At 47.5% G+C, this 14,772-nt stretch overlaps 1 protein-coding gene across 1 annotated transcript in view; it reads left to right on the forward strand.

Moving 5' to 3' along the window:
* Window positions 1–14,772, forward strand: part of STK31 (serine/threonine kinase 31) — a 160,961-nt gene that overhangs the window by 58,727 nt on the left and 87,462 nt on the right. Inside the window, exon 8 of the mRNA XM_069729864.1 lies at window positions 1,844–2,060. Coding sequence (XP_069585965.1) covers window positions 1,844–2,060 — 217 coding nt within the window. The remainder of the gene's footprint in view (window positions 1–1,843; window positions 2,061–14,772) is intronic.

Consider the following 14,772-nt stretch of genomic DNA (forward strand, 5'->3'; position numbering starts at 1 on the left):
CGCGTGGCATCCCACGGCCATTTTCCTGAAGCCCCGTGCAGCAGAGCACTCCATCTGCGCACGCGCGGCCTCAAAAAGATGGCCGCCCCCACCGATGACAAGGGTAATAGCGCAGATCGCGCGCTTTTTCTTCACCTGCGCGCAGTGGATTCGGCACTTGGACATGCGCACACCACTACGCCACCAACGGAAAGCTGGGGAAGAAACCGCGATGTCACCACGCCCACCCGACCTGACCAGCCTGATTGACAGGCGAAAACGGCGACTTTGGTAATGTATTTCGCAGCATAGGTGGGGAATCAGGGTACACTACATACACTATTGTAACGCACAGCGCAGGCCCTATTTAACAGTATTTTTATCTCAATCTGAAAAAAACGGGGTGACAGGTTCCCTTTAACTACAAACAAAGATTAAAGAACAACCACAAGACGGATTTCATCAACCAAGGTATCATTGTATAATGGCGCCGACCTGACACTGTGTGTTGGTTACTGTGCACAATCCTGCTAACAGGTTCCCTTTAAGAACAAATGCATTCATATTAGTGAGGCGCGGATCGATTTATGGGACTCTTGTCCATGGGCGAGGTCAGTAGTGTCATGCAGTTGGACAGGAGCTCAGCAAATCCAAAGCTACATCAGGGACACTGGAAAGGTAATAGATTAGCCATGCAACGTTATAATTGCATCGAGCTGCACATAAGATTTTGGCCCTGGCTAATCAAAAGCTGGTTGACACCAGAATGTAAGAGATTTGCAGTGCTTCTGTCCAGCAGCCAAAGCCAATTGATGAGGATGATGGTCCAGAGTCCTACTAATCAATACACCCATTTCTGTTTATATGGTTTCGCTACACAGCGGGATGTGATGCAAATCTTTGGTGAATGCATAAGGCTAGATTCACACTGTGATAACAGCAGCCCGTTCAACACATGCGTTAATGGGCTGCTATTAACGCAAGTGGCGACATAACATTGTGCTAGTGCAGATAGAGCTAGCAGATGCGCTAGCAGTGACAGACCCGGAAACGCTGCAGCCCGCGTCCCAGGGTCCGTCACTCAATGACTGCACATCGCTAGCGCACATCCATTGTGGGTATGCGCTAGCGATGCGTCTGACATTGGACTTAATGGCGGCGTTAACGGACTCCGTTACGCCCCGTTGTGCCGCGGTGTAAAGTAGTCCATCTAACGCAGGGGTCCCCAACTCCAGTCCTCAAGGCCCACCAACATGTCATGTTTTCAGGATTTCCTTAGTCTTGCCCAGGTAATAATTGCATCACCTGTGCAATGCAAAGGAAATCCTGAAAATATGACCTGTTGGTGGGCCTTGAGGACTGGAGTTGGGGACCCCTAAAACGCAGTATGAACCCAGCCTTAGTCAGGAAATGTGAACAACCCTTTAGCAGTATGAAAGTCAGTAATACACAACCATAGGATCAACTAGTGATTTACAACCGTAAACTTATTATTTTTTTTAAAATTTTTTGGTAGCAAAAAGGAATATTTTATAATCCATTCAGAGGAAAAATTCTTTAAGAAGTGTTTTTTTTTGCATGCAGTGCATAAAACTTCTACGGAAGTATGAATATTCATTTTTATTTCTCATGGAATAGCTGCAGATTATCACAATGCATCTATGAGTTATGACATTGAAAATGTGGCTAATCTTCATGAGGATCTGTGGGCACATCCGTGGCTGAACTCTGATTGTCAGCCTTGGATTTCTACTACTGGGTCCTCTTGTAAATAAATATACTTGGTTAATAATGACTGATAAGTCAATGATTTGTGAACCTACCTTGTCTGTTTGAGCTCTTGAACTTGTTGATCACCTTGTAGTAATTCTAATGGTGTGAGAAGTGACAATAAGTGGTTGGAGGAAAATGAGAAACTAAAGGATGAAAACAAACAGCTAAAGAATGAGAACCTGCATTTAAAGGAAAAGCAAAATCAGCAGTTGGATGAATGTGGACAGCTGAAAGAAGATAAGGAAGTCCTCTCTCTGAAATTGAGAGCTTTAGAGCTGCATATCCAAAACATTGATCTTGAGAGTAAGGTAGATGTTTGTTTTTTGTTTTTGTTTTTTCTATACTGACAAGTCTGATTTACTAAAAATATGCTTAAGAAATTGTCTACATGCTCATTTCACATCCCTCTTAGGGCTGATTTACCAAATAGATGGCCTCACATACAGTCTATTACAAAGAACTATGTTAGTAAAGCAGAGCGCAGCACAGTTACCGTATATTATTATTTCCTCCTTTCACAGATGACGGCTACCTGTGACAGACCCTTGCTCTGTATTCTGGTTATCCACTCTAACATGCTCTGCTTTTATTTACATAGGGAATCTGGACCTGATGAATTCCCTTTTAAAAGAAAATTCATTGTAGACGTTTGAAAAATTCAGGAATGACCCTGACGTGCATTGGCATTTGTTTAAAGCTGTTTTAGATTACTAACACGATTCCCATTATTGGTTGGAACAAACTGCATTTACCCTTTAAAATATATTTCAAATAATCCTATATAAATTAAGAACTCTTTGTTACCATTAATTGGTATGTCACCATATTTTTGCACCTGAATCTGAGAGCAGCATAATATAGACAGAAACCCTGCTCCCAGTGATGTCACTTATTGGGCTGCTTGCTGTGGTTTTTCTAATCTTCTGCTGATCAGTGATTTTAACAGATTAGTAAACCTGCTGCCATGTAGTTCTTCATATTCATGAGCTCTGTATAACTCCACCCCCACCACTGACTATCAGCTTGCTGCCTATGCACAGTGTACAGTTAAGTAAATAAGGCAGCACACTGCAGCGCTAGAACATGCAAACTTGAAATACGAAATTTGAACTGCATTACTGCACTAGAAATATGAAAAATGAGAGCGTTTAGCGCATAAAAATGGCCAATTTTATGTGTACCTGGTAGCCCCTTTACGGCATCTCTCTTATACCAGGTCCTGAACTTGCCTTACCTCACTGAGAATAAACGTCTCCATCTGAATGGGTACATGTGAAAACCTCTTCTTAGACTAAAATTCTCTCTGTGGAGGGGCATTGGACCTGCTGTAATTAAAACACCTGCGGCTAGGAGGGGGAGTGCACGATCAGAAGGCTAAAGAATACATTTCAAAAACCTGACCGGCACATCCAAACATAGACTAAGTGTGAACAGGTGCTGAACCTAGAGTCGCCAACTCGTATACAGTTAAGTAAATATGGCAGCACACTGCAGCGCTAGAACATGCAGACTTGAAATATGAAAATTGAACTGCATTACTGCACTAGAAATATGAAAAATGAGAGCGTTTAGCGCATAAAAATGGCCAATTTTATGTGTACCTGGTAGCCCCTTTACGGCATCTCTCTTATACCAGGTCCTAAACTTTGACATGCACAGTGTACACTGAAAGTTGCTAATCAGTGATGTTGAGAGGAATATCCAAATATCCGTAAAATTAAAACATTTCTTTAGACAAGTTTAAAAGTCAACACGTTTCGAGGTCACGCAGGACCTCATCAGGACTTTTTTGTTCTAATGAAGAGGTCCTGCGTGACCTCGACATATATTGACTTTAAAACCTGTCTAAATGTTTTAATTTTACATATATTTGGATGGCAGCGCAAGAGATACCGCCGTTTTCCTCTCTGTATCCTTGGTCGTCCTTTTGACCGGTATCTGTGCAGCTGCTGTTTTATATGCTTGTTATGTGTTGCCATTCAGCAACCTAGCTAGGTGAATTTATCTCCCCTTTCTCTGACACCCCATTGTCATCGGATAAGAGCCTATTGCCCTTTTTTCTTTCCCAGTTTTTCTTCCGTAATTAAAGGGGTTGTCCACCGCTTATTTCCGCCGACGTCACATCAATTTCCAGACTCTGGAAATTGACCTGACGTCAGCAGCAGGCGTGACCAGCCTCACAGTCAGCAGTCACTCATCAAGAGTGACTGGGCTGTGGGTGGGGCTGTGGGCTGCAGGGCTGTGGTGGGGCAGGCGGGGCTAAGCAGGGATGTGCGGGCGGGGCTAGGCAGGAATGTGCGGGCGCCGGTGGTATGTGTGCCGACGCCGGTATGTGCGGGGGTCTGCGTGCCGGCGCCGGTATGTGCGGGCGGTGCTGGGGTCTGCTGCGGGGCTGTGCGGTGGTGGTGGTGGCGGGGGTGTCTCTGTGTGCAGGCTTCGTCCAATGGGACTACAAGTCCCATCGGGCTCTGCCTGCTACAGTGACAGTGAGTGACACATTAGCCAATGATGGGACAGTAGTAGTCCCATCATCCGGCTAATGTTTCGAATGTAAAAAATAACACACATACACACGTATACAGTACATACAACATACACCATATAACATGCGACATGCAACAACATGCGACATGATACGACATGTGACATGCGATGACATGCACCATGAGACAACATGCGATGACATGCAGCATGCGACATGTGATGACATGCGAAGACATGCACCATGCGATGACATGTGACAGCATGCGACATGCAATAACATGTGACATGCAACAACATGCGACATGCGATGACATGCACCATGCGACAGCATGCGACATGCAATAACATGACATGCGGCGACATGCAACATGCGACGACATGCAGCACGTGACATGCGATGACATGCACCATGCCATGCGACGACATGCACCATGCCATGCGACAACATGCGACATGCCACATGCGATGATATGCGACATGCAGCATGCGACGACATGCGACAAGCACCATGCGACATGCAATAACGTGACATGCAGCATGCAATGACATGCGGCATGCAGCATGCGACGACATGCAGTTTGTGGCAACATGCGACGACATGCGATGACATACAATGACATGCGACATGCCACATACAGTACATACAGACATACAGTACATATAACATAGATTACATACTCACCATCACTTGTCACTTTAATCCCCGAAGCCAGTGTCATCTGTAAAAAAGATTAAAATAATAAACCACCAATATACTCCGTCTGCAGAAATCCAATTAAAACGAGTGTCCCATGACGATCTCCCGTGGAGAGCAGGAGCATCAGCTAATGCGACTGCTCTCCAGGGACTCCAGGAATACAATGATGGAGGGTATCCTTCCACAATGTATTCCTCACAATGTATTCCTATGCCCCTGTGAGAAAATAGTCCCTAGTCTCACTTTATGCCATTGCTGTGTGAGAAATTTTCCCAGGCAGCAATTGCCATAAAGTAAGACTTTGAACTTTAGTAACCTCAGTGATGCACTGCAGGAGCCATTGTCTCCTGTCAGTGTGTCACTAAGGGTCCTATAGAGCAGTGACATAACCCAATGTCACTGTTCTATAGAGGAGATCGTTGTGGGACACTCGTTATTAATTGGACTACGGCGGACAGGTAGTATACGGTTCATTTTACGTTTTTTGCAGGCGCTGAAGTATGGTACGTATGGTTAAATGAAGAATATTAAAATACTTTTTTCTGGCTGTGCCTTTTTTTTTAAAATTTTTTAAAAATTTCACTACTTTAGGATTAATAATGGATAGGTGACTTATTGACGCCTCTCCATTATTAAAGATGCAAACTCGGCTTTGGGAAAATGGCCGCCGCGATCTCTAATGCGCACGCGCGGCATCCCGCGGCCATTTTCCTGAAGCCCCGTGCAGCAGAGCACTCCATCTGCGCACGCGCGGCCCCAGGAAGATGGCCGCTCCCACCGATGCAAGGGATTACAGCGCAGATCGCGCGCTGTGTCTTCACGTGGGCGCAGGGAAGTCGGAACTCTGGACATGCGCACACCACTACGCCACCAACGGAAAGCTGGGGAAGAAAAGAGCGCTGTGAACACGCCCACCTGACCAGACCAGCCTGATTGACAGGCGAAAACGGCGACTTTGGTAATGTATTTCTCAGCATACATGGGGAATCAGGGTACACTACATACACTATAGTAACGCACAGCTCAGGCCCTATTTAACAGTATTTATAGCTCAATCTCAAAAAACGGGGTGACAGGTTCCCTTTAACCCGTCTTAATGTCACCTTACAATAGCAAGGTGACATTAACTCCTTATTACCCCATATCCCACCGCTACACGGGAGTGGGAAGAGAGGGTCTAAGTGCCATTTCTGGGGCGGCTGCGGACTGGTATTTGTAGCCGGGGGGGGGGGGGGGGGAGCAATATCCATGGCCTCTCTAGGCTATGAATATCAGCCCACAGTCTTTCTGGCTATAAAATATAGGGGAACCCCACGTCACGGGAGCAATATCCATGGCCTCTCTGGGCTTTGAATATCAGCCCACAGTCTTTCTGGCTATAAAATATAGGGGAACCCCACGTCATTTTTTTGGGGGGTCCCCCTATTTTGATAGCCAGTAAAGGCTACACAGACAGCTGTGGGCTGATATAGCAGGCTAAAAATATTGGCCGTCGGCTTTCCTCCTCTGGTGCAGAAAATTGGGCGTGAGCCCACGTCATTTTTTTTTTCGTTTTTTTTTTTTTTATAAACAAACATATTGTTCATTAACCCTTTTCTGCCAGCTGACAGAATAGTACGTCAGCTGGCAGTATCCCCCACTTTGAGGTGGGCTTCGGCGGTGAGCCCACTTCAAAGCCGCAACATGTCGGCTGTTTTCAATACAACAAAAAAAAATGTACATGATGACTAAACAGCATAGCGAGAAAAAAAAAAATCAAAAGCCAAAATTGTTTTTTTTTGGTCGCCGCGACATTGCATTAAAATACAATTAAGGGCGATCAAAAGAACGTATCTACACAAAAGTGGTATCAATAAAAACATCAGCTCGGCGTGCAAAAAATTAGCCCTCACTCGACCCGATATCCCAGAAAATATAGACGCTACGCGTATCAGAAAATGGCGCAATTATTTTATTTCTTTTTAGCAAAGTTTGGAATTTTTTTTTCACCACTTAGATAAAAAATGACCTAGACGTGTTTGGTGTCTATGAACTCGTAATGACTTGGAGAATCATAATGGCAGGTCTGTTTTATGCTGTGTGCACACGTTGCAGATTTGGGTGCAGATTTTTTTTGCACAAAATCTGCATCTCCTTGCAGAAAACGCAGCTGCGTTTTTGATGCAATTTTTTTCACGTTTTTTGCGCGGTTTTGATGCCGCTTTTTTGTGCGGTTTTGATGCAGTTCTTGGTGCAATTTGTGGTGCATTTTTGCACGGTTTTGATGCATTTTGTAAAATATTTTTTGTGCGGTTTTTGCGTGGTTTTTCTTCTGGGCTCCGTCGCAATCCATCGTTTTGGGCAAAAAACGCATCCTGCAAATGTGCTTCCAGGATGCGTTTTTTGCCCATAGACTTGTATTAGCGACGGATGGGTACACGTCGCATCCGTCGTGCGACGGATCCGTCGTGTTTTGGCGAACGTGACGCACAAAAAACGTTAAATGTAACTTTTTTTTGTGCAACGTGTCCGCCATTTCCGACCGCGCATGCGCGGCCGGAACTCCGCCCCCTCCTCCCTGCTCATCACAATGGGCAGCGGATGCGTTATAAAACTGCATCCGCTGCCCACGTTGTGCTAAATTTAGCACAACGTCCGTCGGTACGTCGGGCCGACGGTTTGCGACGGCCCCGTACCGACGGAAGTGTGAAAGTAGCCTTACATCCAAATTAGCTGCAGATTGGATGCTGCGTACTTGTAGTCCCATCGGATGATGCCTGCACACACACCCCAAAAGACCCTCCGCACAGCCCCGCACACACCCGAACAGCCCGCAGACCCCGCTCGCACACATACACACACACACACACACAGTCACCGCCCACACACTTCCCTCCTCCTGAACTGCAGCGTTTCTCGGGCCCACATCCGCAGCAAAACTGCAGATCTTTGTTACATCTGTGGTTTAGCTGAGGATGTGCCCGACTCAATGAAAGTCTAAGGCTGGAGTCACGCCTCAGCGAGATACGGCCGAGTCTCGCAGGTTAAAACCAAGCTCTGGCAGCGGCACTCCGGAGCGGAGCGTGCTGCTCCATGTATTGCTATGCGGCCGCACGCTCCGCTCTGGAGTGCCGGTGCCAGAGCTTGGTTTTAACCTGTGAGACTCGGCCGTATCTCGCGGTGTGTGATACCGTCCTAAGGGTGCAGAAACGCTGCAGTTCGGCACAAAAGAAATGACATGCTGCGGAGAAAAAAAGCTGCGTTTTGGTGCGGCTTTTTCCGTAGCATGTGCACAACAAGTCTGCAGCTCCCATAGACTTACATTGGTTGTGCACTACACTGCGGATTTGATGCAATTCAGTGCAGCAAAAAACCCTATGGATTTGCAATCAAATCCGCAATTTGTGCACACAGCCTTAGCATTTAGTGAACCTAGCAAAAAACAAGCGTGGGATTGCACTTTTTTTTGCAATTTCATCGCACTTTGAATTTTTTCCAGGACGTCATCCTGACAGCACCCTGGAGGACGTCCTCCTCCCCTTGCTGGGACAGGAAACACACGAGTTTAAAAGGTCAAGTCCCACCCACAGTCCTCAGTGTTTTTCCTGTCCCTGCAAGGAAGGGACGCACGAGTGAGAAGCTGCGCAGGACTTACCGGAGCTCAGGGGGATCGTGCGGCTTGCCAATACCCTTCCCCCTGTCAAGAGGCTCAGGGCAGAAACCCTCCGGTGGGGGGTCCCTCTGCTCCAAAGACCAGGAGTGGACGAGGCTCCTGGTGGCAGCCGCTCCTCCCGGTGGGAGGCTCTCGGCTGCGGACGCCATCCACGCGGTGTGCGGCCATCCTGGGCAGCGTGGTATCCAGAACGGCGTCTCCCGGCAGGAAGTCGTCAGAACGCGTCACTTCCGGTAACGCTGTATGTGCGGGGGAAAGCGTGCAGTGAATCGCACAGCGGCAGAAGCGCTCCTGATCTGGCGCTGAGAGCTGTGGGGACCTGCTACCCTCATCATGGACACAAGCACTCCAACCGAGGAGGGGGTAAGTGCGCATGGCGCAAGTTCCCCTATCTATATGCAGAAGCAGGCTCACCCCAGTGCTTATCCCTTCTTATGTCATATAAGGATAAGGGAAACCCCGCGGGTCCTCCTGTTCAGATTAAGAAATCCGGCAAGGCATCTGGGAAATCTGCTATAGATGTCCCCTTTGTAATATGAAGCTTCCGGACTCCCATGGGAAATCTTTATGCGGGGACTGCACAGCTTAAGGTACCGTCACACTAGACGATATCGCTAGCGATCCGTGACGTTGCAGCGTCCTCACTAGCGATATCGTCCAGTGTGACAGGCAGCAGCGATCAGGCCCCTGCTGTGCTGTCGCTGGTCGGGGAAGAAAGTCCAGAACTTTATTTGGTCGCTGGACTCCCCGCAGACATCGCTGAATCGGCGTGTGTGACACCGATTCAGCGATGTCTTCACTGGTAACCAGGGTAAACATCGGGTAACTAAGCTCAGGGCCGCGCTTAGTAACCCGATGTTTACCCTGGTTACCATCCTAAAAGTAAAAAAAAACAAACAGTACATACTTACCTACCGCTGTCTGTCCTCCAGCGCTGTGCTCTGCACTCCTCCTGCTCTGGCTGTGAGCGTCGGTCAGCCAGAAAGCAGAGCGGTGACGTCACCGCTCTGCTTTCCGGCCGCTGTGCTCACAGACAGTACAGGAGGAGTGCAGAGCACAGCGCTGGAGGACAGACAGCGGTAGGTAAGTATGTACTGTTTGTTTTTTTTAACTTTTAGGATGGTAACCAGGGTAAACATCGGGTTACTAAGCGCGGCCCTGCGCTTAGTTACCCGATGTTTACCCTGGTTACCGGCATCGTTGGTCGCTGGAGAGCGATCTGTGTGACAGCTCTCCAGCGACCAAACAGCGACGCTGCAGCGATCCGGATCGTTGTCGGTATCGCTGCAGCGTCGCTAAGTGTGACGGTACCTTAAGGTCGTAAGGGACGAACAACCCACATTGCTGGCTGAGATGAGATCCCTTATACCCGAAGAAGTACAAACTTCTTTGTCTACCATGGTGCAGAAATCCAGTCCTATCCCCACCCGTAAGCGGGCCAGATGGGAGCAGGACTTAAGAGAACAGGAGGTTACTTCTGAGGACAGGTCTAACTCAGAGGACTTCGTCTCAGAGGAAGAGGGAGAGCTTCCATCAGGAAGCCAGGATTACCAAAGAAAATACCTCTTCCAGGCAGAAGACACAAATGATCTGGTGCAGGCGGTGCGAAGCACTTTGCAAATAGAGGAGACTTCTAAACTACAAACCAGGCAGGACTTGATGTTTGGTGGACTTATGTCACGTCAGCAGACAGTATTTCCGGTTAGCGAGCACATTAAGGCCATGATTCTGGAAGAGTGGAAAGAGGCAGAACGCCGGCTGGTGTTATCCAAGGACTTTAAAGCTCGTCTACCTTATGAGCCTGATGACATAAAACTATGGGACGAAGTTCCCAAAATTGACGTTCCTGTGGCAAAGGTGGCCAAGAAAACGGCCATACCTTTTGAGGACTCATCAAACCTGCGTGATCCTATGGATAGGAAGGCTGACATATTGTTAATAAGAGCCTGGGAATCTTCTGCGGCTCTAATAAAAACAAATATAGCGGCTACTTCGGTGGCTCGGTCTATGTATCTATGGATGGGTCAATTGGAGGAGCACCTATCCAATAAGACCCCGAGATCTGAAATCATAAATTCCCTTCCTATAATGAAATCTGCCACGGCTTATCTGTCTGATATGACTGCTGAGTCAGTCAGGTTTTCGGCCAGATGCAGTTCCTTATCTAACGCGGCTAGGAGGGCGGTCTGGCTAAGGTCCTGGTCAGGGGATAATGCTTCCAAATCTAAACTTTGTTCAATTCCCTTCTCAGGTGAAAGGGTTTTTGGACCCTCCCTGGATACCATTTTGGAGTCAGCCTCCGACAAAAAGAAGGGGTTTCCAGAGGAGAAATCTAAGAAGCCCCAGTCCTTTCGGAGAGGATTCCCCTTCAGAAGGCAGTCTGAGTTTAGAGGAGGCAGATCCAATAGAGGATCTTATGGGGCTCCCGTAGCCAGGGCAATAGAAACAGAGGTTTCTTCTTCAGCCCTTCCTCAAAATCTAAATCGCAATGACGCCAGTCTCATAGGGGGTCGGCTCCGCCAATTTTCACACAATTGGGCTCGGATCACTCAAAATCAGTGGGTCCTTCGGACCATCTCAGAAGGCTACAGTATAGAGCTCTACTCCCCCCCCCACCAGACAGATTCATCAGTCCTACGGTAGTATCGCGAGACTCTCCCATGTTGACAGACCTGATGGAAATGCTCTCCTCAGAAGTCATAGTTCCGGTACCATCTCCGGAAATAGGCTTGGGTCATTACTCCTCCCTTTTTTCCATAATGAAACCGTCCGGCAAATCTCGCACTATAATAAATCTGAAACCTCTAAATGCCTGGGTCAGGTACAAGAGGTTTCGGATGGAATCCATCCGTTCGGCAATACTCCTAATAGATCAGAATGCTGTGATGTGCACTCTAGATCAGAGGTCCCCAACTCCAGTCCTCAAGGCCCACCAACAGGTCATGTTTTCAGGATTTCCTTTGCATTGCACAGGTGATGCAATTATTACCTGGGCAAGACTAAGGAAATCCTGAAAACATGACCTGTTGGTGGGCCTTGAGGACTGGAGTTGGGGACCTCTGCTCTAGATCTAAAGAGTGCCTATTATCAGGTTCCCGTCCACCCTTCTTCTCAGAGGCTTCTGAGGTTTGCGGTAGTTCTGCCGTCCGGGACCTTTCGCTTCCAGTTTCAGTGCCTTCCATTTGGTCTTGCCTCAGCACCTCGTATCTTCACAAAACTGGTGTCGGAGATTGTCGCTTTCCTAAGAAATCAGGGGATCAGAATAATCCCTTATCTCGACGACTTTCTCCTGGTGGCAAGAACGCCAGAAATTCTATCAGACCACAGGAACCGAACTATTTCAGTGATGGAAGAACTTGGTTGGGTCATAAATTGGCGGAAATCCGATTTGACTCCAGAGTGCAAGAAGACTTTTCTGGGAGTACGTCTGGATTCAATGAACAGAATATCCCTCTTACCCGAGTCCAAGCTGATTGCAGTACAGTCTCAGGTTTGGCTCCTGCTGGAGCACAGGGTGACGACAAGGACGGCCATGCGAGTCCTCAGCCTGATGACGGCCTGTATTCCGTGTGTAAGATGGGCTCAGTTCCATTCAAGACCACTACAGAAATTGATTCTTTCCAGATGGGACAGGAGTCTGTCTTCTCTGGACAGTACTTTACACCTATCTCATCGTGTAAGAAGGTCTCTCCTCTGGTGGACAAAGCCAGAGAAATTAAGAAAAGGAGTGTTATGGTCCGCAGATCCATACGTAGTAGTTACTACAGATGCCAGCGCTTGGGGCTGGGGAGCTCACCTAGAAGACAAGATCCTTCAGGGGAGATGGCCGGAAAACGTCATCCACAGCTCCTCCAACTTCAAGGAACTATACGTGGTCTGGGAAGCTTTGAGAAGGAACCGACACATCCTGGAGAATCGTCAAGTCAGGATAATGTCCGACAATGTGACAACAGTCTCTTTCCTGAAACATCAAGGAGGTGCGAAACACCATGCGCTTCAGGAACTGACAGAGAAGATATTTCGTTGGGCAGAAAGATCGGTCCTTTCTATTTCAGAGGTTCACCTGGAAGGCTCCCATAATGTTATAGCGGACTATCTCAGCAGAAGGGAGGTGTCTGCAACAGAGTGGGAACTCAACCAGGACGTCTTCCAGGACTTATGTCTTCGCTGGGGAACCCCCTGTATAGACCTATTCGCAAGCAGGAGAAATTCAAAGGTCTCAAAATTCTTCTCTCTGAACCCGCGGGATCTTCCGGAAGGGATAGATGCTCTGAGCCAGGATTGGACGGAACCTCTCTCGTATGCATTTCCCCCTCTGGCGTTGGTTCCGGCTGTTCTCAGAAAGATCAAAGAGGATTGAGCTCTCGTCATATTGATCGTTCCATACTGGCCAAGAAGGAGTTGGTTTTCCCTTCTACTAGAGCTAGCAATCGAGAATCCAGTAGAGCTCCCTCTCAGAGCGGATATAATCCACCAGGGTCCGGTATTCCACCCAAACCCAGCGAAGCTCCATCTCTCGGCATGGATCCTGAAGGGTCCATCTTGAAGGCTAAGGGTCTATCAAGCCAAGTAATATCTACTATGAAGTCTAGTAGGAAGCCTGTTACGTCAGCAATTTACTTGAAAATTTGGAGACGGTTCTGTCTGGAGGGTGGCAGGTCTGAGGTTACGGCAGGCACTCCCGACTTACCCAGAATTTTAGATTTCTTGCAGACTGGGTTTGACAAAGGTCTTAAACCAAGCACATTGAAGGTGCAGATCTCGGCACTTAGTTCTTTCCTCGACTATCCCCTAGCGTCACACCCGTGGATAGTTAGATTCATCAGAGCTACCCAGAGGTTGCGCCCCACTATCAGACATATGTCTCCTTCTTGGGACCTTAACTTGGTCCTCAGATTTCTCTGCAAAGACCTCTATGCGTCAGTGGATAATATGCCCATTTCCATTCTTACACGTAAAACGGCGTTTCTTGTGGCAGTGACTACGGCTAAAAGAGTGGGGGAAATTCAGGCCCTGTGTACTAGGGACCCATACCTTCAGATTAGAGAGGATTGTATAATTCTTAAACTCGACCCCTCTTTTATTCCAAAAGTAGGAACAACTAAAAATAGAAATCAAGAGATCGTGTTACCATCTTTCTGCAATAACCCTGCTAATGCTAAAGAAAAGGTCCTTCATTCTCTGGATGTCAGGCAGGCAGTTCTTGACTACCTGACAGCCACCAACACTTGGCGCATCGACCCAAACTTATTCATTTTGTATGGGGGCAAGAATAGGGGTAAAAAGGCCTCTATTGCTCGGTGGATCACGTCCGTGATCTCTGAGGCCTACCAATCTGAAGGGCTCTCTCCTCCGGAGGGTCTCCATGTACATTCGACTAGAGGGATAGCTACTTCTTGGGCAGAGAGGGCAGGTGCCTCTCTAGAACAGATTTGTAAGGCCGCGACATGGGCTAGTGCCAATACCTTTTGCAAACACTATAAACTTGATGTTTTGTCTGGTCAGCATACTGCATTTGGGAGAAAGGTTCTCCAAGCGGTTATCCCACCCTGAGGAGGTGCTTTGGTACTCTCCAGGGTGCTGTCAGGATGACGTCCTGGAAAATGGGTATTAAGCTTACCGTTAATTATGTTTCCAGGAGTCCATCCTGACAGCACGGGTAGTTCCCTCCCTGTATTATTATATGATGCATGGTATTCTAGCATGTTTGTAACCTATTCCTAGCATATGATGTAATATGTTCCTGGTTATAATGTGATATGTTTGCTACCATTAAACAAAGATTTTTTTCTGCATATCCTTGAGGCGGTTCTTGTTACAACACTGAGGACTGTGGGTGGGACTTGACCTTTTAAACTCGTGTGTTTCCTGTCCCAGCAAGGGGAGGAGGACGTCCTCCAGGGTGCTGTCAGGATGGACTCCTGGAAACATAATTAACGGTAAGCTTAATACCTATTTTTCACATTTTCTGTTACACGACATGGTAAAACCAATGGTGTCGTTCAAAAGTAGAATTTGTCCCACAAAAGATAAGCCCTCACATGGCCATATTGACGGAAAATTATGGCTCTGGAAAGAAGGGGAGCGATAAACGAAAAAATCTATATCTATCCATCCATCCATCCATCCATCCATCCATCCATCCATCCGTGTAATGGAGTGTGGGTTGGACAAATGTAAAAGAGGA

This window comes from Ranitomeya imitator, chromosome 6 (assembly GCF_032444005.1).
Source record: "Ranitomeya imitator isolate aRanImi1 chromosome 6, aRanImi1.pri, whole genome shotgun sequence".
Classification (NCBI taxonomy): domain Eukaryota; kingdom Metazoa; phylum Chordata; class Amphibia; order Anura; family Dendrobatidae; genus Ranitomeya; species Ranitomeya imitator.